A 27,946-nucleotide genomic window follows, 5' to 3' on the forward strand; every position below is an offset into this window, starting at 1 on the left:
GATTTAAACTATAGTGAAAACAGCCGATCTACAAGCACACAACGCCTCGCACCGCGAGGCGTTGTGTGCTTGTAGATCGGCTGTTTTCACTACTTTTGTGCGACGGCCTTGTATGATGAAGCAGGGCTTTGCTTTACGAAAAAATGTACAAATTTGAAACTTGGAGATACAAGGTTTCCATGAAGCAGGGCTTTGCTTTACGAAAAAATGTACAAATTTGAAACTTGTCACTGTTAGAAAATTGTCACTGTTCCTCGCGACAGTGACAATTTACTTCGTTGGCCGCCCAGCCCAGCCCCCAAAATGGTACGAAGGACGGCCTGGACCGGCCGGGAATGAACCGGCCGTCCGGGAGTTGTTCCGCTTTTCCCAATGGCCAGCACGTCCCTGCACACACACACACACACACACACACACACCGAAACCCAAATACCCCCCGAAAAAAAAACTTTTGATTACAGTCATCTCCACTGACCCCGGGAAAAAAGGGCTGCGGTGTTGGCAGCCGCTAAACCCGTCTAATCTCCGGTCGCTAAGTGAGTAATTGGAAGTGAGGGCTTATGTATTTTTGTAATGAGCTGACAGCAGTGTTTCCACACCGCCCTGCCCGAAAGGTTGGCCTTAACCCTCAAATACCGGGAATAACGCAGCCCGAGGCGCGTTAGATCTGAACCGCTTTAACCGTTATTTAATGCTTTTAAACTGTTGAAAAATAGCAGATATACAAGCTCACAGCGCGGCACTAGCTTGTAGATCTGCTATTTTTGAAAAATCGCGAAAATGTGTCTTTGAATATCTTTGACGCGATCTTTGACCCGACTTCTAAATCCTTCCTCTAAATCAGTGGTTCTCAAACTTTTTCATGTCAAGGACCCCCAGAATTACATGTATTTGGCCACAGACCCCCCCCCCCCCCCCAGCTCAAAATATGTTGTTCCAGGGACTGCCCAGAAGCAGAGATTTGAGTTACAAAAGTTTGCTTTGAAAAAATATATATTGAAAAATGTGCACACATTATTATATTATATTTAAAAAAGAAAATAGCAGATCTACAAGCTCGCAGCGCTGCGAGCTTGTATAGGCTATCTGCTGTTTTTCAACAGTTAAAGCATTAAATAATGGTTAAAGTGGTTCAGATCTAACGCGACTCGGGCGCGTTCCCGGGCTTTTGAGGGTTAATCAACGTGGTCACGCTGTTCCTCTCTCTCCCCCTCTACGTGACGGCTCTCGCCACAATGGCCCATGACAAAAACAAATCGCCGCGAGCAGCGAGGGGCCTCGGCGCGGACGTCACGCCGACTGAAAGGATGTTTGTATATCTGTGTGTGCGTGTGTGTGTGTGTGTGTGTGTGTGTGTGTGTGTGTGTGTGTGTGTGTGTGTGTGTGTGTGTCTCTCTCTCTCTTTTGGGTGGGCTTATAGAGCAGTCACCCAGCAGCAGCAGCGCAGCATCAATATCGCTCCTTCACCCCCTCTTCGGGGTCGGGAAGCCAAAGCTTGATGTTTGACTCAAAAGCCACCCTTGTCCCGTTAAACGATGGGTTGATTTAGGTTAAATACGCGTGAATGTATAGCCTATATATGTTTGTGAATGTATAGCCTACAGTATATATGTGTTACACTACAGCACAGTGGTTCTCAACCTGTGGGTCGGGTCCCCAAATTATTTTGGGGGTTCCCCAGATGATTAACTTAATATGCAACATTGTTTTCTCACTCAACAGTAAACAAACCAACCTAAAGTTTATGTGTATAGAGGGTATCTACACATTTCTAAAGTGACAATTTAAGGACTTTAATACCTCTAAAACGACAAATTAAACATTGGCCAAATTGTCAAATATTAGAGGCAGAAATTGTGAAAATAGCCGATCTACATGCTCACAACGCCTTTGCAACGAAGGCGTTGTGAGCATGTAGATCTGCTATTTTCACAATAGAACTGTGCAGCGTCACACTAAAGCAGCAGATTCGCGCCGCGTTTCGAGGTGGTAGATCTGCTACTTTTGACGCTTTCGAGGTTGAATCCTGAAAAGTAACATATTTGGAACAATAAGAGCCACCCGACAGAGACGATCGTAACACGAGAGGCTCGCTATAAGGCCCATTGCTTATATGGGACCACGAACGTAAAAAAAAAAAAAAAAAAAAAAGTTAAACGCCAAAAAGAGGGGCAGAAAGTCAAACGATACAAGGGCGGGATCCTGTCTCTTGAATTAGTAACTCAACCTGACGGGGCGGCTACGTGGGAAATCAGCTTTGGCCGAGGGCTTGGCGCGGATTAGGCCCTATCTGCACTTTTCCCCCCGCGAGGGGCGACATCCGAACCCCCCCGCCTTCCCCTCGCTCCCTGCCGACGACGGACTGGGGGGGGGGGGGGGGGGCGATGGAGGTACGTGGGAGGTCACCGTGGATTGCTTACGGAGGTGTTCCATTTAGAACGCCAAAACAATTTCCTCGCGACGCGCTGGACGTCGATCTGCCTGCATGCGGGGAAAAGACCTCCCGCCTCACTTCACCCTGCCCCGTGCATTCCTGACACGCGACACCGCTGAACCCGCGTTCACCGCGCCGAGCCAGCGCTGGAAGGCGTACTTTTATGTATTTTTACTTGAGTAATAGCAAGGCTGCATTAGTCTCGCGAGGCCAGACTTGTTGACTCCCACGATTTGCAAATGCTCCCGTGACGTCCCGTCATACAGTCTGGGGAAACAAAAGTCTTATGATGAGTGTGGGATAAATCGGATGTGACGCACCGGTCCCTTGGTACAGTAGCGATAACAAGTCTTCTTCTGGTGTTACTTCCATGATGTTTTAAAATGTTTTCTTAAACTGCACACGTATAACAAGAATATGCCGCTCGAATGACTCTGTGCTAGTGTGCTTCTGTTATGTTTCCAATGGTACCACAGTTCATTATAATGACTCTGTGCTAGTGTGCTTCTGTTGTGTTTCCAATGGGGCTACAGTTCAGTGAAGCAGTGACTACTTCAGATACTCGCCTATCGTTGGAGATGTTGTTCCAGACTCTAGGAGATTGTGGAATAGTTGTCTGGCTTCGCGAGACTAATGCTGCATTATAAAAAATGCTCAATTAAAATACAAGGCCTTAGGCCTGTCTCTATTCAAACATTGACTTAAAGTGGCGCTATGTAACTTTCTATTAACCCATCAAAGGTCATGTCTCACCTGTTAGACGCATGGATCTGACATGAATTTTCAATTTATCCCCTGAGCATGAAGGGAGGCTCTTTATAATAAAACATGAGCAGGATACTAAATATATAAAATGTACATAGAGTAAAGTAATAGTATTCAAATCTTTCAGGAATTGTCAAACTTTATCGAAAATCGCAGAAGCTTGTGAGCTTGTAGATTGGATCATTTCCAAAAGCCAAAGCATTAAATATAACTGCCTGCCAATAAGGGACAACACACTCTTGTGTTCCGCGGCCACTGGAGACGATCACACATTCTGTGTTACATTATCGTCTCTGTCGTGTGGAAACATCATATGTCCCATACTGTTACTGTTCTTCTTACGAGTAACAAAAAGTAGCAGGTACGCAAGCTCGAATCGATGTCTCTTCGTGCCGCGCTTCGAGCTTGCGGATCTGCCACTCGCGATGCTTTTGTGCGAGGTCGTAGTAGTGCAGTGGTTTTCAACCAGTGGTCCGGGGAACACCAGTTGTCCTTGACTGTGGAGGTTCCAGGTGGTCCCCAGCTAAATGGAGAGTTGGTAACCAAATGGACCCTTATAGATCTTTAACTCTTGAGTGTGTAAAAATTCAACATTTCATTTCACCCTCTCAAGAGTTAAATTATTGTCATTACTTAATTTACAATTTACTATATGGTAGCAACATCAATACAGCATGGAATCATGGACACAATTTTACCAACAAAATATTAAATGTTTTGGGTCTGAGAGGCTAAACATCATCAAATAAATGGTGGTCCCTGGCTCAAATGCTGAATAAATAATGGTCCTTGATATGAAAATTAAGGGTTGAAACCCACTGTAGTGTGATCAAGTAGGGCGTTAATGAGTAGCCTACCTGATCTTTTTTTGAATATATATATTTTTTTATTTACCAGACTGTAAACCACAAACTAGTAATTTTTAATCTGTTAAATTGTTAATGCACTCCCCCCTCATTTTGTTCAATTGTCTGTTTTAATGTTATCTGCTCCCTTTGACTGCTGAATATTGCTTGTACGGACTTATACTGTTGTTCCACAAACTGTTGGAGATATACTGTTTTTTCCACTTTCCACAAGTATTATGTCTTATAATTCCTAATATATATGAGTTAAGTAAAAAAATCTAATTCAACAAAACGAGGGAGGAGTGCATTAAGAATTTAACAGATTAAAAACATCTAGTTTGTGTTTACAGTCTGGTAAATCAAAAAATAATCTATATTCAAAATGTTTAAATATGGACACAAAGTTGGAATATGAATATCCCGTTTGTATGCGAGAGGCGACACTTTTCTGCGAACTCAGACTAGGAGACAGGAGGTCTCTGCCTACGACAACAACAACGATGTTTCCTGGTAATGGGAGTCATTACAATCACAGGTCTTCCTTCGTCCTCTTGGGTCTGTGTGTGTGTGTGTGTGTGTGTGTGTGTGTGTGTGTGTGTGTGTGTGTGTGCGTGCGTGTGCGTGTGCGTGTGCGTGTGTGTGTGTGTGCGTGTGCGTGTGCGTGTGTGTGTGGTGTTTCCTCGGCGTGTCCTTGTGCCCGAAATGTGGGCCGCCTGGGGGGAGGTTCTGACCACCAGGGGTGTCGCACCAAATTCTGGGCCCCCTGGGTACAAGGATTCACTGCGGGCCCCCCATGAATGTTCTTCATAGGGGGAGGGGGTTTGACCCATTTAGACTGGGAACGCATTATTACGTGTTATTTTGTGCTTTAACTATTGAAAAATCGAACCTCTGTTCGAAGTGGAGCTGTGTGTGTGTGTGTGTGTGTGTGTGTGTGTGTGTGTGTGTGTGTGTGTGTGTGTGTGTGTATTGCAGTTGAAAACAGCGCCCCTCCCTTAACATGTGTGGCCATAAAAGGTACTACACCACATTCTTGAGGCTACATACAGACCCACCCACACACAAACATACCTACACACACGGCCACGTATAGGGTAGCTTGTGTTCCACACAGCTCCAAAAATAGCAGATATGCGCGGCACTCGAGCCTGTACATCTGCAATGTTTGAAGAATTGTGAAAAAAGGTTTTTTGAAAAAACCTATGTTTCTATGTCAGTGGTTCTCAATCTTTTTCATGTGAAGGACCCCCAAAATGATATGTATTTGCCCACGGATCCCCATCTCAAAATATTTAGTTCCAAGGACCCCCCCCCCCAGAAGCAAAATTTGAGTTACAAATGTTCGCTTAAAAAATACAAGCTCACAGCACGGCACCGAGTGCTGTGCTGCGAGCTTGTAGATCTGCTATTATTTTTCAATAGCTAAAGTATAAAATAATGAAGGCCCCATTCACCTTGGGCCCTACTAACTCAGTCCCACTTTTCCCTCCCGCTTGTGACGCCCCTGCTGACGACCTGGCCCCGGCCCCGGTACCCGCTCCGCTCCGGTCCTGCCCAGAGGGGGCGTTTAGTGTCTGGTATCTGCAGCGTGGGGCGCCAATCCATGCATGACCCATGTAGTAATATAATCAAAAAGTCAGCGCTGTGTTTTATACAGCCAATCAGAGCCAATCAACGTGAGCTAAGCTTGTGTTGACTGTGCGCGTGCACGTGCGTTTGTGTGTGTATGGGAGAGAGAGAGAGAGGGGAAGGAGGACTGCATGTCTGTTGGTATGTTTATGTGAAACAGGAGTGTGTGTGTGTGTGTGTGTGTGTGTGTGTGTGTGTGTGTGTGTGTGTGTGTGTGTGTGTGTGTGTGTGTGTGTGTGTGTGTGTGTTACTATACTTGTGGGGCCCAAATGTTCCCTGGTCTTCACAAGATATTTATTTTTGTTTCATGGTTAAAACATATTTTCTTCAGAGCTACGCTGGGATTAGGATTATAGGACATTGGGGTTAGGGCAGGGGTAGGCAACTTTAACTCATTTGCTGCTATTTTAAACATAGGCTGAACTGTTTTCCTGCCAAATTGTCCTTACCTTTTAACGTGGGCACGCGCACGCATCGTGCACGATCTGTGCGCGACTCATCTAGTAGACGTAGACTCTGTGACAGCTTTTGAATAAAAAAAACCCCATTGAAATAGACATATCCGTTGCCAGGCTGTATCCCTGCTGTATCCGCCAGTGTTTACATAAAAAACATTGGAAACAGCCAGCTGTGCGCTATGGTAACACGTGGACACGTTCGCGCACATATAGCAGACGATATGTGCGCAGATCATATGCCAGGCGGGTAAAAGAATCAAACAGCTACAAAATAAAAATAAAAACGTGTGAAAAAATACCATTCTATGGCTGTGCAGTCAGCTTCCTTGTTTACAATGGAAAGCTATGCGACCGGAGCTACGATTGGACCTCAGACCGGATATGGAAACCTAGATCCGGCCCAAACCGGAAATACGACCGGATACAGTTAGGAGGCGGGCCTAAAGAGCCAGAATCGGCTATAATCAGCGATCATACTTTTAATCGTTTCATAATGATTAAAGCTAATTAAATCTTCGGGCTCCTCGGGCATCGCAGAGTGGTACAGCAGGAAATCTCCGGTTTCGACGGGGATAGCAGGAAATGAGTTAATAATCAAAAGAGCCGTTTTTGGTCCAAAGAATTATTACAAATCTGTCTGGAGCCGCAAAAACATTGCTTTATTTATCGGCGCCTTTTCTAGTCTTTCAATATAACTTTTTTTATTGCTGACTAATTTCTCAAAGCCAGTAAGCCAGCAGCATTGGCGGTGAAAGCAAACAATACCATTAATAAATTCTTTATTTCCCTTCAACAATTTCTTTCTTATTTTTATCTGGTGTGTAGGCGACACTTTTTTGGAATGTACGACTAACATTCTACCTACTGCTATAATAAATTATACGAATAAAGTTTAAAAACAGAAAAGAAAATCTCTTCCTTTACATACTTCTTTGCCCAAGCAACTGGGAGCCACAGAAGAGGGCCTAAAAGCCACACATGCGACTCTAGAGCAGCAGGTTGCCTATACCCTGGGTTAGGGTTTGAGGTATGCCTGACGTCTATACTTTGTTGCCCGATGATGCGCCCCGAAAATGTCTGCCGACGCCTCGTGAGCTTGTCCCTCCGCTGTTTCCGGCTCTCGGTGTAGAAAACAGCATTCATTAGAATCATGTTTCGTCGCATTCATTTGCAACGCCAACCTAAAACGCTGACGTCCCCACAAGTATAGTAGGTTAATACAAACCCTGTGTGTGTGTGTGTGTGTGTGTGTGTGTGTGTGTGTGTGTGTGTGTGTGTGTGCGCGTGCGTGTGTGCGTGCGTGTGTGTGTGTGTGTGTAGGCGGGGTCACGGAGGGGCCCCCTGGTCGTGTATGTTACCCATCAGTCTCGGCGGGGCTCTGTTTGGATTGGCGTGTTTGGATAGAGCAGATTGGTTTGCACTTAACCCTGTAATATATGCAAAACAAGCCTCCTGATGGAGCTCTTTAGGGCCCCGGCCCGTCAGCGCCCCGCTGGCGGCCGCCGTAAACGAGGGCAAGCGCATCGCAAAAGAAAAACGGCGCGTGATAAATCGTGACGTTGGGTTTTCGCCCCGAAGGGGTCGCATGTGTCACAGTAAAACACGCACGAGCGCTCCAATACACACACGACTGTGCCTCACGCTTGTGAAATCAGGATATGAAAAATGGCAAGTAGATTTACAGATGCTGGTCACAGGGTCAGCTTTTCTTTAGGTAAGGGTTGTGTGAAAGGAGAGCGAGTGAGAGAGACGGGAAGAGAGACACACACGCAGTGGCGTCAGTTCAGCAAAAGCTAGAGTATGGCAAAGATGGGAGTCCTCATGGAAAAGAGGCATTACATTTTGGATAACACGGTTCTCTTGTGAAAATAGCAGATCTACATGATCACAACGCCTCGCAGTAGATCGGCTATTTTCACAATGTCTGAAAAAAAAAACTTTTGTCAGTTTTTTCTACGGTCTCTTGGGCTGGATATGGCAGCCTGGAATGGTTTTTCAAGTGCAGCTAAACTTAGCATGTTAGTAAACGTGCCACAATTAACAATAATTAATTGCACCTGTGCAGCTGACCTGCGGAACCTGGGAATATACAATTTTGTCAAGCTGGGGAGAATACAAGTGTGGAGAATATAATTATAATACCTTGTTAAAGTGACCATTTTGTTAAATTTAACATTTGTAGTTATTTTACTGTAATTTAACTACATAATAACCTGCACAGATAGACAACGAGACATTCATGGATTTATATTTAAAAGTAACTTTTATTTTCCCCCCTGGGCCCAGGGTATGGCAGCTGCATACCCCTGCCATACCCAATTGACGCCCCTGCACACACACACACACACACACACACACACACACACACACACACACACACACACACACACACACACACACAGAGGGGGAGAGAGAGGCAGCGAAGGGCAGAGAAAAAGAGAGCGAGACCCCAAGCGAGCACGGGGGGCGTATACTGTATCAATTATAGTGTACGCCACAGTGTTTATAAGAACCCAAGGCCCAGCAGGGCCTCCGTATTAGCGGTGATTTACGTTAACACGTGCTCGCCGCTCCGCGGAGCGTGGCAGACACTGAGTGACAACGGTTTTCCTTAAGCTGTCCCCGCTTCTGACGGTGATAAATGAACGGCGGCTAAATAATAAACCCCTCCGGCCGCAAGGCACGCTTATAGGGTATAGAACCCCGAAGTCTTCTGCCAGGCACGGACAGACTTTTGTTTTAGTTGGAGGAGCAGCTCGGAGGAGTGACGATGCGGCGAATGGCTTGACAGAGCGCATCTCTGTTTGCTCGATCGGTTTACAGCAGCCGTCTGCGACTGATTGTGGACCAGGCAGGGACCACCGCCACTGTCGTGTTGAGTGGGGATATGAGCTAAGATTATAGTCTTTTTGCTAACGCTTGCTATGCATCATGTCTAATACAAAGTTTGCATAAACTTTGTACAAACTAATTTTTACAAACTAAATTACGCATAACCCTTTTTAAGACTGTTTCACAACCAAAGGAAAAGTAAAGTAATGCCAGAGAAAGAGGTAGTTATCACTTCTCCCATAGACAGGCGAGAAGTGAGCACCCCCCCCCCTTACCTTAGCCCCACCCCCTTGTTTCAACTATCCTGTACTTATAGTGTTTCTATAACTGCGATATTATTGTATGTTTTCTTTGCTTGCTATTTATTATGTCCATGAATTAAATACAGAGGGCTTCCAACGTAAATAAAAGGACGTAAAAGGTCTTATTTGGGATGTTCCTTTTAGGCAGGGTGTTTAACTGTACTTGTACTGTACTACATTGCTATTGTATTGTCTATACTTGTACTGTTCTGCATTTTTGTCAAATAAAATAATCAATCAATCAATCAATAATAATCAATCAATGCACTCCTTAAGAACATGGACCCATGTTCTTAACATGTTGAGAGTGTTGATGTGAATTTCTCTTACTTTATCCAGCCTCCTATATTAAACTCCGATTATATACTGATTTGTAATTTATACATGCTATTGATGACTACCGGTAACTAGCTAACATATTATGACTAAAATATTTTGAAAATAGCAGATCTACAAGATGTGACGCATTGTGAGCTTTTAGATAGTCTATTTTCAAATGGCCAAAACATAGGGCTGAAGTGGTTAAATCTACGGGCGGCCGAGCGTCTAGTCGGCGCCCTGGCCAACTCGGGAACAATGTAAATAGGGGATGAATGCCACGCCCTTTAATGCAAACCCCATTATACCTGTTGTCATAGGATCTGTTTTGACCATCTGTTTGCGTGTGTCCATTTATGCCCATATATGGGGATATCTGTCTGTCTATGTCCATTTTATGTCCATATGGAGATCTCTGTAGAAGCCGTTTTGACCATCTGTTTGCCTGTGTCCATTTATGCCCATATATGGAGTTATCTGTCTGTTTGCGTCCATTTTATGCCCATATATGGAGATCTCTGTAGGACCTGTATTGACCTTCTGCCTGTGTCCATTTATGCTCATATATGGAGATATCTGTATCTGTCTGTCTGCATCCATTTTATGCCCATATATGGAGATCTCTGTATCTGTTTGTCTGTGTCCCTTTATGCCCATTACGGAGATTTCTGTATCTGTCTGTGCCTCCGACTATGTTGCAGACACAGTGCTGGTTCCCCCTTTAATGCAAACCCCATTATACCTGTTGTCATAGGACCTGTTTTGACCATCTGTTTGCCTGTGTCCATTTATGCCCATATATGGAGATATAAGTATCTGTCTTTTTGCGTCCATTTTATGCTCATATATGGAGATCTTTGACCATCTGTTTGCCTGTGTCCATTTATGCCCATATATGGAGATATCCGTATCTGTCTGTCTGCATCCATTTTATGCCCATATATGGAGATCTATGCGGACACAGTGCCGGTTCCGGAAAACCCTGATGTCAGACATCAGAATCCGAACCTTTCGTGCTGGTTCCAGAAAATCGCGTATCGGATCAGGTCGAGGCCGGGCACTGCACTACCTGCTGCGGCGGGGAACGCGCGTGCCGAATTTGAAATAGGGAATGAATGCCCCACCCTTTAATGCAAACCCCATTTTTTGTGTCCATTTTATGCCCATATGCCCATATGTGATTCCGAACATTTTGCGCCGGTTTTGGAAAACCGCGTGTCCATTTTATGCCCATATGCCCATATATGGAGATCTCTGTATCTGTCTGTGTCCCTTTTATGCCCATTATACTCTAGCCCAAATGCCCATATATGGAGATCTCTGTATCTGCCCATACCGTATATGAAGATCTCTGTATCAGTCTGTGTCCCTTTTATGCCCATATACGGAGATATATGTCGGGTCGAGGCAAGTGAGAGCAAGTGAGAGCCTTCGTAACTCACCCCTTACTTTACTTACAGAGAGCCCCGGAGTTCCCTAGCCCCTGGGCTCCTTATTCCCCTTTATTATTTAAGTTTAGCGTGAGAGGGAACTGCCCGGGTTTATCCACATTATTAAGTTTAGCGTGAGAGGGAACTGCCCGGGCTTATCCACATTATTCACCTGGTTCTCTTAAAGGCACAGCCCGCTAATTCCCCCGGAACCCAACCGCTCTGAAGAGCACCCTGAACTTTGCTCACCTCGAAGTGAGAGGAAGAAAGACTTAAGTTTATGCCACACTCAGAGAGATTTTTTGTTGACTCATCTAGTGTATGTGATGTCAGAGCCTTTTATGAAGTGATGTCACAATGAGTCAGCGCTTGCTCCGGAACAGCCCGATGTCAGTCATCTCCGCATACGGAGATTCCAAACCTTTCGTGCCAGATCCGAAAAACTGTGTATCGGGTCGGGTCGAGGCCTAGCTAAGAACGTAGGCAAAGGTCTGAGCTGTCTGTGTGCGAAATGTGGAGTCTGTAGCACCAACCATGTGCTGTCAGGGCTCATCCATGCGATTCGGGCCAATTCGGATTCGGCGTCCATTGGCTTCAATTAGTAGTCAGGACTCCGCATATGGAGATTCCGAACCTTTCGCATTGGTTCCGGAAAACCGCATATCGGGTCGGGTCGAGGCCTAGCTAAGAACGTAGGCAAAGGTCTGAGCTGTCTGTGTGCGAAATCTGGAGTCTGTAGCACCAACCATGTGCTGTCAGGGCTCATCCATGCGATTTGGCCCAATTCGGCCTCGGCTTCAATTAGTAGTCACATGATGATGATGATGTCTGTCTGTGACTCTGATGTGTCCCTTTTATGTGCATATGCCGAGATACCTGTATCTGTCTGTGTCCCTGTGCCCAATAAAGGGAGATCCCTGATGTCATCAATATGACGTCATACTACACCCTCCATATATGCCCATATATAGGCATGTCGGTTGGAAATCCCGGGGTCCTCTCTCTACTCTTGCAGACTTTAAGTCGATCAGTCAGATGGCTCATGGGATACGCTAAGGACAGATACACACGACTTATCTAAGCATCGCTGTATGTAGGCCACTCTGGACCAAGTGGAACTCCATATTTGGGCAAGACTGACGTCGTATTTGACGCAATATTGAAGGCAGCTTGGCTTATAAGCTGACGCGTGGTGTCAGAGGTATAATACAGTGTCCCGCGTGTTTCGCAGCCACATTTATGCCAATAATAGTTCGGTACATAAGTCAAGATGAGGCGCGGGGAAGCTTCGGCGTATCACGCGAGTGGGAGCAACGTCTACCAAGACGAGAACGGACGTCTACACGACGTTCTCATGTCCAAGGTCACCGACTTGAAGAGCGTGGCAATTGAGATCGGAACGGAGGTCAGACAGCACAACAGGATGCTGGAGGAGATGGACACGGACTTTGACTCGGCGGGGAGCCAGCTGGGCACCGCCATGGGCAAGGTGAGACACCTCGCCAGGCGCCACGTGTCCTCCAAGCTCCTCGGCTACATGGCGCTGTTCAGCCTCGCAGTCTTCCTCGTCCTGTACTGGTTCAGCAGACTGTGACGGGTCGGATGCGTCGGGCCTCCGCCCCCTGGACCCGAGTCGTTCGTTCACCGTGGGATTTCCGGAGAGCTCTTCACGGGTCATGACCAAGCCCCCGGGACCGAGGGGGAGCTTTGAAGCGCCATGGACATGGTGGCCGTTTGAGGTACTGCAGTTGGGGCTTCTAATCATGAACGCGCGTTCATACCGGATGTGCTCGTTCATGAATTAGAGCCCCAGCGCGTCCATGAACACAAACTATGACGCAAAATGTGTCTCAAACGCGGAAGTACGCTTCATGTGCTAGGTGAGCGACTCAATGCAAGTGGACGGGCGGGGATATCCGGTGTCCTCTCTATTCTTATATGCTTAGTTCAGTGTGGTATCAGTCACCGAAAATAACTGACCTCCAAGCTCACAATGTGTTGCAGCGCGACGCGTTGTGAGCTTGGAGGTCTGCTATTTTTGAGATTTTTTCCCCAAAGCCCCTTTAGAAATGTCAGCTCCTGCCTCTCTAACATTCTCTGCACGTCCCTGGTGTCTTTATCCAAGGCGTTTACAGAGAGTGTGCATTACGTTCACGCACACACATTCATACACTGATGGCGGAAGAGAAGAAACCATGCAAGGCAGAAGGCACCAACCTGCTCATCGGGAGCAACTAGGGGTTCAGAGTCTTGCTCAAGGACTCTTCGACACTAACTCCTGGGGGAGCCCGGGATCGAACTGAGAACTCTTCGGGAATCCTATTCCTCCGTGTTCTAAGACGGCAACTCTCCCCCTTGAGCCACTGCCACATAGGGAGATATGTCTGGGGGGATCCCTTACTGCTTGAAATGGCAACGCCTGGTTTTGGAAAGAATGTGGGCAATGTTAGAAAAGGACACATTGACTGACGGTAATGCTGATATTTGCAAACCAGACAACACAACACACAGAGACGCTACAGAGGTATAGAAACCATTCCACGGTGTAATGTCCTTGCTGTAACCCCTGCTTTTAGATGTCGTGCCCACCCTCTAGCTGCTAGAGAGAGATGTGCTAGAGGCTAGAGCAGTGGTCCTCAAAGGGTCTCTGTGGGTTCCTTTATGGCAGGGGTGGGCAACTTTGATGATGGAGAGGGCCACTACATTTTCACACTCACTCCAGAGGGCCACAATGCATATACAGTCCAAAATAGCAGATGTACAAGCTCAAAACGCGTCGCACTGCAACGCGTTTTGTGCTTGTACATCTGCTATTTTAGTTATTTTTTAATTGGAATCCTGAAAAGTATATATATGTTTTTATTTAATTTCAAATGCATTTACGTATATGTTCTTTGTTAACTTTATGAACTTAATACAAATGCATTGGACATAAGAAAAAGACTAGCAGTAGCCTAGTCATTAAGATACTATATACAGTAAACTGAGGTAATTAAAGGTGGTCATGTTAGCACATTTGGAACAGCTGAAACCAATCATTTATCAGTATTCCTGTGGGCCGCATTAAGTGAAGGTGTGGCCCCCGGGCTGCCAGTTGCCCATGTATGCTAGGGGGTCTAAATTGACCCATACAAGGCTGTAAATCTGACAGTGTACAAATGGGTTAAGGGGAGAGAGGGAGATATCTGCTGCCCAGATCTTAACCAGACGGTGGTGACCAGTGGTGGGGTTGATGCCCTGGTTGATGCACCAGGGCAGGGGTCTTCAACAGGGGGTCCGGGACCCCCAGGGGGTAGTCAGAGGTACCACAGGGGGTCCTCCAAATCTTTGTGTGATAGAAACTTTTTTTCTCCTTTTTTATGTTGGAGCCCTAACGTCCATATTGTGAGAACTTTAGCCAAGAATAGCAGATCTACAAGCTCACAACGCCTCGCGCTGCGAGGCGTTGTGAGCTTGTAGATCGGCTATTTTCGGCAAAGAGGTTTGGTGTAGAGGGGAAAAAATCGCACCCGTGCGAAGTGAGCGGTGCAAACTAATTTCTGCGCAAATCAGTGTTGATAGGCATGCATGGCAATATTCTTTTGGTTGTGTATGATGTCAGTCTAGAGGTCTGCTCAGACTATATAAGTCTTTATTGTCATTTCTCATCAGTTAGTTGACCAAGCTACGGATTGTAGCTTGTAAGAGTGTCATAGTGTAATGATAAGTGACCTTATTGACCTCCAGAGAGGCCTCCAGAGAGGCGAGAAGAGGCCAGAAGATGAATATTTTAGTTTTTCAAAGTCTGTTCATTTGTATTTTAAACTTGTATTAGCTGCCTATCATTTATAACCTGTAAGATTTTCCACAGTCTGTCTAAAAGTGTGGTTATTTTATCGCTTATAAGTGATATTCATCTAATATAATTTTGAAATTCAAGGTTAGCACCGCTCAATCATTTTTTATGACGTATTTTACGCGGCCTAAACGCGTTATGACGTATTTTACGCGGCCTAAACGCGTTATGACGTATTTTACGCAGCCTAAGCGCGTTCTAAATCAGGGTGAACCAATCGAGTGCCTCTGTGACTATGACATCATGGACAGATCAACAGAATCGAAGTGTTTCATTGGTCTAGCGAACTCATGTCATCATCATTTGTGACATCATAGTTTTGGTAAAAAAGCGGTCTATAGGAGCGGTTAGCACCGCTCAAAAAGTAAGCAATTTACCCCGAGTGAGAGGACATTATGCTCTCATAATGTCCGCAGTGCGGGTGTTATCGGACGAGGCGCAGCCGAGTCCGATAACACCCGCACTCAGGACATTATGAGAGCATAATGTCCGACCCCGAGTGGTAAATAGCTTTTCTACCACTTTTTCCCGTATACATGAAAGAAAACACATAGTTGTAACTTGCAAGGATCTTAAGTTACAATCATTATTGCCTATAAAACTTCCGCGAGACAGCAGATAGTTCCACAAACAACATCTTCTACTCACCAACAGATGGCGTCAACTCCATAGTAATCCATGCGTCTAGCTTACAGCTAAGCTAACGTCAGTTAAAAGCACCGTTCCGGCCGTAAATAGAGGCTGTTCGCTTCCAGAAAGGCATAGGTTCAGAGAAAAGGGGCTTTAAAGTTGGCGGATTGCATTGGATCCAAATAAATCGGCGACGATAGTACGCACGTTAGTAAACATAGGACCGCTGCAACCTTCATTTGTTGGTTGGGGGAAAGTCCCCGGATGTACACTGAGGCGCATTGATCTCGGACACACAACTTTGCGACAGTTGTCTTCTCATAACCTCCGGAATTTAGCCAATCAGAATCCAGTATTTGAACACGTGACTCGAAAAAGTGGTAGAAGAGCAGACTAACAGCGCCTTCATATAGCTCCGACCGACTGATAAAAAGATGATTATTCATCAGTTTGTTCATCATGTGTTGTTCACCATAGACTAGTGTTTATATGTGAGTGTGTTCATGTATGAACGTAAACGTGGCTGTGCATGCATGTCACATGTACGTGCATGTGGCCTGAGTCCTTTTTTCTCTTATAGTCTCCCATCCTGGCCCACTGCCTGGGTGGCTGGAGTGATTAGGCCGTAGCCGTGTGCGTATCGGTGAGAGCAAGGCCTGTGTGTGTGTGTAAGGGATTAGCGAGCTTTAGCATTAACATTATGACTGGACCGGCTACATTCCCTTGCTCTGCCAATAATTTGAGGGGGGGGGGAGAAAGCGGCCGTGGCCATTAGCCGTGTCTGTTTGCTCAGGAGTCGGCTCGCTCTGATCCCCAATTCCTCTCCTCTTATTCTGAAGAGGATCTCCGCCTTTTGTGAGAGAGGGACGGCGGGATAGAGAGATAAAGGACGGGACAGAGGGGCACATTGATGCAGAGATCACCGCGTCTTCGAGACACTCTGTACACTTACCAAATTAATCAGCATGTGTAAACACCGCGAGCCATGTTAAGGTTTAGCTGTTGAAAGGGGATGACTTGGCCAGGGTCTCCGGAGTTGATTGAGGAGGATCCCATCGTGGGACCACACTCGGTGTCTGCAGGCCCTGTGATCAGGGGACCACAGGCAGATAAATCCCCTTCAACTCACACAGGAGTCAGGCTCCTCACGAGGCCACCAGCTCCAAATGTATGTTATTATCCCCTTTAGATTTTTGGATTAGTCATTTGTTATGACAGTACAGTGAAAAGAGAGGATAGAGAGGTAGGAGTAGGATGCCATGTGCCACCACAGTCAATATGGATTTAAACCCATGATGCCATAATCTGTGCCATTTTGGTACACACATTAACATCTTTTTTGTGTCATGCTCATGCATGTACAGTATGTGCAGTGAAATGTTGGCATGGCCTGTGTCAGACTATGGTAACGTCCAAAATATATACAAGTAATAATATGCCTTTATAATAATGCTTTGGATATCTCTAGAAGCGTACAAACAATTGTTGTGTTGTTGCTGAGGCCCCAAGGGAGTGCAGTGTTGAGTGTGAAGTCAGTTTAATCTGCGTTTCTCCAGAACATGCAAATGAATGACGCAATGACATGTCAATGACAATGACAGGATTGATGTGACAACAACACATTACACAACTACAAAATACCAACACAACTACACAAGTCCAACAAAACTACTCTATACCAACACAATAACACAGCATCAACATAACTAAACAACATCAACAAACACATGCATGCACGCGCAGGTTATGACAACCTGCGCGTTGCACACACTCGCTAAGTGTGTGCAACCTTGTATAGCAGTTGGTGTTAGCATTAGCATTTTGCATTAACATCATTATTCAAATGTTTTACATCAGCATTTTTATCATTAACTTTAATATTAACATTTTTATTAGCATTAGCATTAGCATTTGTTAACATTAGCATTAGCATTTGTTAGCATTAGCATTTGTTAGCATTAGCATGTGTTAGCATTAGCATGTGTTAGCATTATAATTTGTTAGCATTAGCATGTGTTAGCATTAGCATTTGTTAGCATTAGCATTTTTAGCATTAGCATATGTTAGCATTAGCATGTGTTAGCATTAGCATGTGTTAGCATTACTATTTGTCAGCATTAGGATTAGCATTTGTTAGCATTAGCATTTGTTAGCATTAGCATGTGTTAGCATTAGCATTAGCATTAGCGGTTAGCCGTTGGGACTGTGGGACCACCCACCGAGTTTGTGACCAGTAACGTGTTGGGAAGTGGAGGTATGGCTGTTTAAAGCCCAGCCAATAGGAAGGCAGAGGGGGCGGGGCTTAAGCATTTAAAGATAGTTCCTACTTGCCATGTAAGTACACACAGCGAGTTTCGAGACAGTACCATGCTGGCAAACTGGAGATAAAGCTGTTTAAAGCTAAGCCAATAGGAAGATAGGGCGGGGCTTAAGAGGGGCGGGGCTTAAGTAATAAGTCCCTGTTGGCCGTTTAAGTCCAGACACCAAGTTACAAGACGGTACCATGCTGTGAACTGGTACCGTGTGCTCAGCCACCAGTTGGTCTCTGTGTTTGACACACTGATGAGATTGTGATGATGTTGCCCATCAAAGCCTCCAAATACAAACATCTTTGTCCCTATGATGGTGGCAGAATGACTGAATGAAACAGGTGGCAGAGTGCCTCTGGTGTTAATTAAAGACCAAACCATTGTGGTGGAGTCCAACTTGTAAATGTCATTAGTGTTGGGTCATTCCCCCATAGACATACATGACCTTCCCTAAGGCACAGCCTGAGTGCCATGACTTTACTTTTGGAACAGTAACATCGGGCTTAAACCATCTGTGGGCGTCAACATCAAATGCATAAAGAGGGTTGCAGTAAGTCCCTTCACCGCTAGGAGTCCCTCCCCAGATATAGGTGAACTTGCCAATCAGCACAGCTGTGTGGCCCGTCTTCCAGCATGGAACCTCAAGAGGACGTTCTCCTCTTCCTGTTGTCTCTGGTGGCAACATCCTCCGGCGCAACGACACTGTGTTGAAGATGTGGACTTCAATCTGATTACTGATGTTCCTGTTAAAGGGCCCTCCAAAGGCATACACCTTGTGCCCGACTAACACCACAGCGTGGATGTCATTCTTTTGTCCTCCTTTCAGATGTGCAGTCCATTGCAACATTTTAAATATCAGCACCACTGTGAATATATAGGACAAATGTACAGGAATTTTACAAGGCAGTTCAATTTCAAGTTGCTAAATGATGTTTTGTTGATAGCTAAATGCATCTATCTATCTATCTATCTATCTATCTATCTATCTATCTATCTATCTATCTATCTACAGTTTTTGAAATTTCTGTGTGTCTCTCTGTGGCTGGTAGTCAGAACTCAGAACGTGTATGATTGAAAGGTCTCAAACTTTTGTGTCTCATATGACCCCAGGTTATGCATTGCTGAACGGCAATTTGGAATCGTTTTCTGAGAACTGAAAAATCTGTCTGTATCACTCAGTTGCTGTCCACGGGTCTGAGAAAGAAAAATGCACAAATTATCTGTGTGTTCATCTCTGTCTGTGTGTCACTCTGTGGCCGGCGTAACCGACCAAAGGGTCTCAACATGGCGTGTGTAACTCTTATGGTGTTAATTTACACTAATGCAAATGGGATTTCCGGAAGAGGGGTGGTTTACGAAGATATCGAAGATATCAAATACTTATGTTGTACGTTTTCCAAGTGATTTTCCAAGTTATCAAATACTGATGTTGTATGACGTCATGTGGGTCTATCATCATCAGCAGCAGCAGCAGCACCAGCAGCACCGCTCACTTCACACAGGTGTGATTTTAGTATTATATAGGGCTGTTAATTGTTCAGTTGATGGTAGTCATGGCTGCCACCTGATGTGGTGTGGAAGCTCTGACTGCTGCATACCTACTGAACTAGAGAAGATGCAATTGGACATTGCAAGTGTCACTGGTTGCACTCACTTCACAGGTTAGCCAGAACGTCACCACTCCCCCATAGAACCCCCATAGAACTCTACTACACCAATCAGAATCAGACTTACTTAATATAATCGTGACGTCACAGAGAATGCTGCTTCCTGATTGGCTACGTTGACCATAACCATTTTGCTGCTTCCTGATTGGCTATGTTTACGTGATATTTTTTGGCCGGACTAGAACAGGCCTTGGGGGGCCAAGAGGTTACGTTCTATCACTGAGGTTTACATTTGAAGAGTAAATAATATCACAAGTGCAGGGGTGCTCAGAGCTACTACAGGGGGTCCTCCAAATCTTTGTGTGATAGAAATTATTTTCGCCTTTTTTATATTAACCACTTGAACCCTAACTTCCATATTCTGAGAACTTTAGCCAAACATCGCAGATCTACAAGCTCACAAGGCCTCGCAGCGTGAGGCCTTGTGAGCTTGTAGATCGTCTATTTTCGGAAAAGAGGTTTGGTATACAGTGGAAAAAGAGCAGACTTGTACAGAGTGAAAGGTCAAGTTTATTAAGTATTGATGGTGGTTAAAGAGCTGAAAACACAAATTGACATGAATCCAAATTTCACAGATGATTGTGCTGTCAAGCGATGAAACTATATGGAATCTATGAACAGGTTGTGGGGGTCCCTGCTTCATCTCTCTCTCATCTAAGGGGTCCTTGGCCTGAAAACGTTGAAGAACCCTGCACTATTGAACAATGAAAGACAGGATGACTTGGACACTTTAGACCTTATTCATTCTCACACATGCATACAGTATGTTGTTGCTGTCGGGTCAGAAACCTCTTATCTCCATATTCTAACTTTTTATGTTTGTTTGTAAATGAACGCCCGGCTTGATCATATCGTCGTTGTCAGGTGGAAATCCAAAACATGTCCAAAGCAAAGCCGCTCAATTTTTATTCATCATTTTAAAAATGATTTAAACTAGTGAAAGTAGACGATCTACAAGTACACAACGCCTCGCATCGCAAGGCATTGTGTGCTTGTAGATCTGCTATTTTCACTAGTCCCGTGTGACAGTCTTGTATGGTGAAGCAGGGCTTTACTTTACGAAAAAGGAAATTCACATTTGAAACTTGGAGATACAAGGTTTCTGTCCGACTAACCTCGCCTCACCAGGCTTTCCCCTGAGAGAAAGCCTGGTCTTCGTTTACTAAACGGGCCGTTTGATCCGGTCGGGAGCGGAAGAGCTCCTACGTTTTTCTGTAGTCCAAAACGGACTACACTTTGGCCGGAAACAACGACCGGAAACAGTTTCAACCCAGTTTAGCGCATGCGCAAGTAGTTAGCGCATGCGCAAGTACGGGTTAAAACTGTTTCCGGTCGTTGTTTCCGGCCAAAGTGTAGTCCGTTTTGGACTACAGAAAAACGTAGGAGCTCTTCCGCTCCCGACCGGATCAAAAGCCCGAAATTGGAACTGTCCGACCGTGACGATATACACTACAGCGTCAAACATTCAAGCATGGCGTGAAGGGATGCGTTTTCAGCTGGTAGATCTGCTACTTTTGAATTCAGTTCCCAGACAGTGGATTCCACAAGGCCACTAAAGTGCTCCACAAGGCTATTAGTCCATGGGCCATACGAGATGTCGCTCTCCGAAAGGTGGCAAAGGTTACCATGCATTTTTGAAAAGCTCTATATCAGTGTAGATTATATTTTGGGATGATAACCCTTTCTGAGACCCAGCTAAATTGGTGTTATCAGCCACTAGAGTTGGTGTCCCATTAACTTTACATTACAGGGGGAAAAAAAGGAAAAAAATGAATCTGCTTTAAGTAGCAAATGAGGGGTCAAACTAGGGGTTATTCATGATTCTGAATCCGTTTATAGCCCAGGGAATGTTTTTCGTGCAAAACAGATGCTTACAATGGATTCAGAATCATGAATAACCCCAACAACAAAAACAACTAGAAAAGAAAATTTCGAAGAAATTTTAAGTGTGCCTGCAGCTCGCTAAGTGTGTGCAACCTTGTATGTGTTAACATTAGCATCTTTGTTAGCATTAGCATTTGTTAGCATTAGCATGTGTTAACATTAGCAATATGGTTTCTTGTTTTTAAGAAATAGGCTCCTCCCACAAGTTCCGCAAGGCGATTACGTTGTCCCGTCGCTCCCGAGATCGTTTGTGTTTCGTTTTGAGAGGGTCGTTCCCCCTGAAAAACACGTTTTGGCATGAAACGGTTACGTTTTGCGTGTTTGTGGTGCCCCCTATGGGTCGAAGTGGAAATGCTTTTGGGTATATGTTCAGTATAGCGCCTCCCACTTGTGGTTAAAATTTGGTGTTGACTGGATGTTTCGTTTGTGATTTATGGCTACTTCTTACAAAACGGGCTCCTCCCGCTAACTTTGGAACCCTGTTACGGAAGAACGGTATGGACTATCAAAATATCGTTTAAATATGTTTATCGCATGAGTCCATAGATTGTGTGTATCGATTTTTGTGACATTTGGAGAAAATATGTAGGAAAAGGAGCAAAAAGTGTGTTTTGAAGAAAATTCAAAATGGCGGAAAATCTATCCTGACGCAAATGGGCGTGGCCTATATGAGGAGATGCGTCATGACCCAAGGAATCCAGGGAAAAAGGCATTTTAATTTTCCGACCCACGGTTCAAGAGTTACAGGCCGAAAGGTAAAGTGGACTGTTATAGCGCCACCATGAGGCCAACTGACGAAATTATTTTTTATTTAATCCTTGATATCATTATAAATCTCCTCTCCAAGTTTTGAAACTGTAGCCCCTATGGTTTGCGAGAAAAAAAATATTGAATGTGAGTTTTTGCGATTCCCATTATAAGTCAATGGGTAAAATTAATTCACTAATAAATTAATATCAATTAAACGATACAACTTTTCTCTTAGAAAAGTAATAGCACACCATTCCCGGCCGAGCCGCACGTTTTGATGTATATATTGCGGCGGTGGCGTAAATTGTGCGGCAGTTATTAGCGCACCAAATTTGTGGGATCATTAACTACCCTAATTAAGTATGGCGGATTACAATAAGTGTTTTGCCATTGCATGGCAGGCACACTTAATAACAACAACCACACACATGTATGTGTGTATTGGGCTGTTAAATGTTCAGTTGTTGGTAGTCATGGCTGCCAGTTCCCACCTGATGTCGTGTGGAAGTTCTGACTGCTTCAGACCGTACTGAATGACTGCTAGTTTGCATAACATCTTAAGACTAGGACTGAAGTCTAAGATGTACAAGTCATGGTTTACATACCATCCTCCAAAGAGGATGGTAAGATCTCCCATGCAACAACAGCCCATCCAACAAGACATCCTACATGGGCCTTTCCCTTCGGGCTCAACCTTATTCCAGGATAAGGTCTCTGGATTGAATTTCCACAGGTCATTGAAGGTCTGGTTTGAGTTTTTGCCACCAAATATGTACAACTCTCCATTGTTGACAAAGGCTGAATGAGCTATGGGCCCTCCTGGAAGAAGCTGTGCAGAAGGTGTGCTCAGCCAGCAGTTGGTCTCTGTGTCAAACACACTGATGAGATTGTAGTAGACCTCATTCCCATCCCAGCCCCCAAATACAAACATCTTTGTCCCTATGATGGTGGCAGAATGACTGGATGATACCGGTGATAGAGTGCCTCTGGTGTTAATTAAAGACCAAACCATTGTGGTGGAGTCCAACTTGTTAATGTCATTAGTGCGTACCCAGTGCTGGATCACTCCCCCATAGACATACATGACCTTCCCTAAGGCACAGGCAGAGTGCCATGACTTTACCGCTGGAACAGTGCCAGTAACATCGGGCTTAAACCATCTGTGGGCGTCAACATCAAATGCATAAAGAGGGGTCCCTTCGCCGCTAGGAGTCCCTCCCCAGATGTATGTGAAATTGCCAATCAGCACAGCTGTGTGGCCCTGCTTCAAGCATGGAACCTCAAGAGGGTTTTCTCCTCTTCCTGTTGTCTCTGGGGGCAACATCCTCCAGCGCAACGACACTGTGTTGAAGATGTGGACTTCAATCTGATTACTGATGTTCCTGTCAAAAGTCCCTCCAAAGGCATACACCTTGTGCCCAACTAACACCACAGCGTGGATAAGATTATTTTGTCCTCCTTTCAGATGTACAGTCCATTGCAACATTTTAAATATCAGCACCACTGTGAATATATAGTACACATGTACAGAAATTTCACAAGGCAGTTCAACTCCAAGTTGCTAACTGATGTTTTGCTCATAGCTAAAAAGATTTTTAAAGTACAATAGTGACGATGTTGTGATGTCATTGCATGATGACGCATCTATCTATCTATCTATCTATCTATCTATCTATCTATATCTATTTTCACTAATGCAAATGGATTTCCGGAGTAGGGGTGGTTTACGAAGCTATCAAATACTGATCTACGTTTTCCAAGTGTTTTTCCGTGATATCAAATGCTGATGTTGTATGACGTCATGTGGGTCTATCATCATTATCATCAGCACCGCTGACTTCACACTGGTGTGATTTTAGTATTATTATATAGGGCTGTTAATTGTTCAGTTGTTGGTAGTCATGGCTGCCTCCTGGTGTAGTGTTGGAAGCTCTGACTGCTCCAGGCCGTACTGAACTAGAAAATATGAAATTGGAAATTGCAAGTGTGGTTGCCGACGTGACTATATCCTGCAGCAAGCTAACTGTCATGTGAAGCTCGAACAATTGATTCCCTCCCATTGATTCCCTATTGATTCCCACTCCCATTGATTCCCTATTGATTCCCTATCCCAGTGATTCCATATTGATTCCCACTCCCATTGATTCCCTGTTGATTCCCACTCCCATTGATTCCATATTGATTCCCATTCCCATTGATTCCCTATCAAGGTAAAACGTTTATCTAGTGGAGAAAAAAAGTTTATCATGTGGTGAAAATAAAGTTTACCCAGAACTACTGTGTGGGGCAGAAACCTCTTATCTCCATATCGTCGTTGTCGGGTGGAAACCTTCCATGTCCAAAACCGTTTGTTTTGTATTTATCATTTAAAAATGAACTAAACTAGTGAAAACAGCCGATCTATATGCACATAGATCTGCTGTTTTCACTACTATTGTGAGACGGCCTTGTATGAAGAAGCAGGGCTTTACTTTGCGAAAAACTTAGAAATTTGAAACTTGGAGATACAAGGTTTCTGCCCGACAGTGACGATATTCCAACTTTTTAAGTCTGTTTGAAAATGAACACCGTGCTTGATCATGCTACACTATACAGCGTCACACAATCTAGTGTGGTGTGAAGGGATCCGTCATCATCTTTATCTTCATCATCTTCCTCTCCATCATCGCAAAACAATCTTATATTGGAACCTGTTGCCAATTGACACTAGTTTTATGTTTTAGTTTGTGAGATTTTAGTAATATTTAAAAAGAAAATAGACTGCGCTCGCTCTGTCGAGGTGCCAACTTGCTCCTTGTGCATTTATGTGTGACCATTTATGGCCTACTTGTGTCACAGCAGAGCATGCAGGTACTGCCATTGGTGCTGTATGTAGTACTGTATGCGGGTGGGCAGGTTGGCACTCTATCGAGGTGCCAACTTGCGTCTTGTTATTTATATCAGGCCGCACTTGTTGGTGGTGAAGTCACCAAGAACGCTGCTCCCTCATTGGCTAAAGGCCCTGCCTTTGTACTGTCTGCCTGGAAACAGACAGATGGAAACAGACAGCACCGAACAAAGTACTTGCACGCTCTGCTGGCGCAAGTAATTATACACACACACACACACACACACACACACACACACACACACACACACACACACACACACACACACACACACACACAGGGCTGTTAATTGTTCAGTTGTTGGTAGTCATGGCTGCCAGTTCCCACCTGATGTCGTGTGGAAGTTCTGACTGTTCCAGACCGTACTGAATGACTGCTAGTTTGCACAACATCTTAAGACTAGGACTGAAGTCTAAGATGTACACGTCATCATTTACATCCCATCCTCCAAAGAGGATGGTAAGATCTCCCATGCAACAACAGCCCATCCAGTAGCACTTCCCACACAGGCCTTTCCTTTTGGGCTCAACCTTATTCCAGGAGAAGGTCTCTGGATTGAATTTCCACAGGTCATTGAAGGTCTGGTTTGAGTTTGTGCCACCACATATGTACAGCTCTCCATTGTTGACAAAGGCTGAATGACACCTCCGCCTTTCTGGAAGAAGCTGTGCAGAAGGTGTGCTCAGCCAGCAGTTGGTCTCTGTGTCAAACACATTGATGAGATTGTAGTAGACCTCATGCCCATCATGACCCCCAAATACAAACATCTTTGTCCCTATGATGGTGGCAGAATGACTGGATGAAACAGGTGGTAGAGTGCCTCTGCTGGTGTTAATTAAAGACCAAACCATTGTGGTGGAGTCCAACTTGTAAATGTCATTAGTGTGTACCCAGTGCTGGGTCATTCCCCCATAGACATACATGACCTTCCTTAAGGCACAGGCTGAGTGCCATGACTTTACTGTTGGAACAGTGCCAGTAACATCGGGCTTAAACCATCTGTGGGCGTCAACATCAAATGCATAAAGAGCGTTGCAGTAAGTCCCTTCGCCGGTAGGAGTTCCTCCCCGGATGTATGTGAACTTGCCAATCAGCACAGCTGTGTGGCCCATCTTCAAGCATGGAACCTCAAGAGGACGTTCTCCTCTTCCTGTTGTCTCTGGGGGCAACATCCTCCAGCGCAACGACACTGTGTTGAAGATGTGGACTTCAATCTGATTACTGATGTTCCTTTTAAAGGGCCATCCAAAGGCATACACCTTGTGCCCGACTAACACCACAGCATGGATGTCATTCTTTTGTCCTCCTTTCAGATGTACGGTCCATTGCAACATTTTAAATATCAGCACCACTGTGAATATATAGGACAAATGTACAGGAACTTTACAAGGCAGTTCAATTTCAAATCGCTAACTGATGTTTTGTTTATAGATAAATGCATTTTAAAGTACAATAATGACGATGTTGTGATGTCATTGCATGATGATGCATCTATCTGTCTGTCTGTCTGTCTGTCTGTCTGTCTGTCTGTCTGTCTGTCTGTCTGTCTGTCTGTCTGTCTGTCTGTCTGTCTGTCTGTCTGTCTATCTACCTACTGTTTTTGAAATTTCTGTGTGTCTCTCTGTGGCCGGTAGCAGAACTCAGAACGTGTCTGATTGAAAGGTCTCAAACCTTTGTGTCTCATATGACCCCAGGATATGCATTGCTGAACGGCAATTTGGACGGACCATCGTTTTCCGAGAACTGAAAAATCTGTCTCTATCTGTCAGTTGCTGTCCACGGGTCTGAGAAAGAAAAATGCACAAATTATCTGTGTGTTCATCTCTGTCTGTGTGTCACTCTGTGGCCGGCGTAACCGACCAAATGGTCTCAAACATGACGTGTGTAACTCTTATGGTGTGCATTTAAACTAATGCAAATGGGATTTCCGGAAGAGGGGTGGTTTACGAAGATATCAAATACTTATGTTGCACGTTTTCCAAGTGTTTTTCCAAGTTATCAAATACTGATGTTGTATGACGTCATGTGGGTCTATCATCAGCAGCAGCAGCAGCAGCACCAGCAGCACCGCTCACTTCACACAGGTGCACCAATCGGGTGCCTATGTGACTATGACATCATGGACAGATCAACAGAATTGAAGTGTTTCATTGGTCTAACGGACTTGTGTCATCATCATTTGTGACATCATGGTTTTGGTAAAAAAGCGGTCTATAGGAGCGGTTAGCACCGCTCAAAAAGAGCAGACTAAGTACAGAGTGAAAGGTCAAATGTATTAGGTAATGACGGCTCAAGTGGTTAAATATCTGAAAACACAAATTGACATGAATACAAAATACACTGATTGTGCTGTCAAACGATGAAACTATATGGAATCTATGAAAAGGTTGTGTGGGGGTCCCTGCTTCATCTCTCTCTCAACTAAGGGGTCCTTGGCCTGAAAACATTGAAGACCCCTGCACCAGGGCATCAACCAGGGCATCCCCCCCCAAACCCCTGCAAGAAGACAGCGATCTGGACACAGGGACGCATCGTATGGCACAACACACAGTTGTCTAATGCGGTTGTAGACGCAGTCAAGGGCAGGGGTTTTCAAACTTTTTTGACTCAGGTCACCCCCGTAAATAACTTTTTCATCCACGGTTACACTTTGAGTTACACTGTTAATTTTTAGAATCTTACATCCTATTGGAGAAATATCTGTTTCCATCAGAACTGACTGAAAATAACATTATACTTGACGTTTAAACACTTGAACCCCACCATGCCTATTCCGGAGGGAATATTCCGGGGGGGTTGTGAGCTTGTAGATCTGCTATTTTTGGTGAAGAGAGTTGTCGTAGATGGAAAAAGAACTCATCAAGTACAGTGAAAGTCAGGTCTGTTTGACTAAGCATAGTGAAGTGATATTGATTTAGTGATATTGATGAATTCCAAATATTATCAAATTATCTCGCGGCACCCCTG

At 44.8% G+C, this 27,946-nt stretch overlaps 2 protein-coding genes across 2 annotated transcripts; one reads left to right on the top strand and one right to left on the bottom strand.

The window, feature by feature from the left end:
* Positions 1 to 12,286: 12,286 nt before the first annotated feature.
* On the top strand, positions 12,287 to 12,610 carry LOC308306248 (BET1 homolog; the record flags this gene model as incomplete). Its single annotated transcript, XM_080751147.1, has 1 exon — positions 12,287 to 12,610. One exon carries the CDS (start codon positions 12,287 to 12,289, stop codon positions 12,608 to 12,610), a length of 324 nt encoding a protein of 107 aa, XP_080607273.1.
* A 12,662-nt stretch (positions 12,611 to 25,272) lies between these two features.
* LOC308306249 (kelch domain-containing protein 3-like) lies at positions 25,273 to 26,313 on the bottom strand (the record flags this gene model as incomplete). The annotated part of the gene is made up of 2 exons (XM_080751148.1): positions 25,273 to 25,644; positions 25,870 to 26,313. The coding sequence occupies 2 exons, from the start codon at positions 26,311 to 26,313 to the stop codon at positions 25,273 to 25,275; spliced, it is 816 nt and encodes a 271-aa protein (XP_080607274.1).
* Positions 26,314 to 27,946: the final 1,633 nt, after the last annotated feature.

This window comes from Nannobrachium achirus (genome assembly GCF_963921795.1).
Source record: "Nannobrachium achirus genome assembly, chromosome: 20".
NCBI classification, from domain to species: domain Eukaryota; kingdom Metazoa; phylum Chordata; class Actinopteri; order Myctophiformes; family Myctophidae; genus Nannobrachium; species Nannobrachium achirus.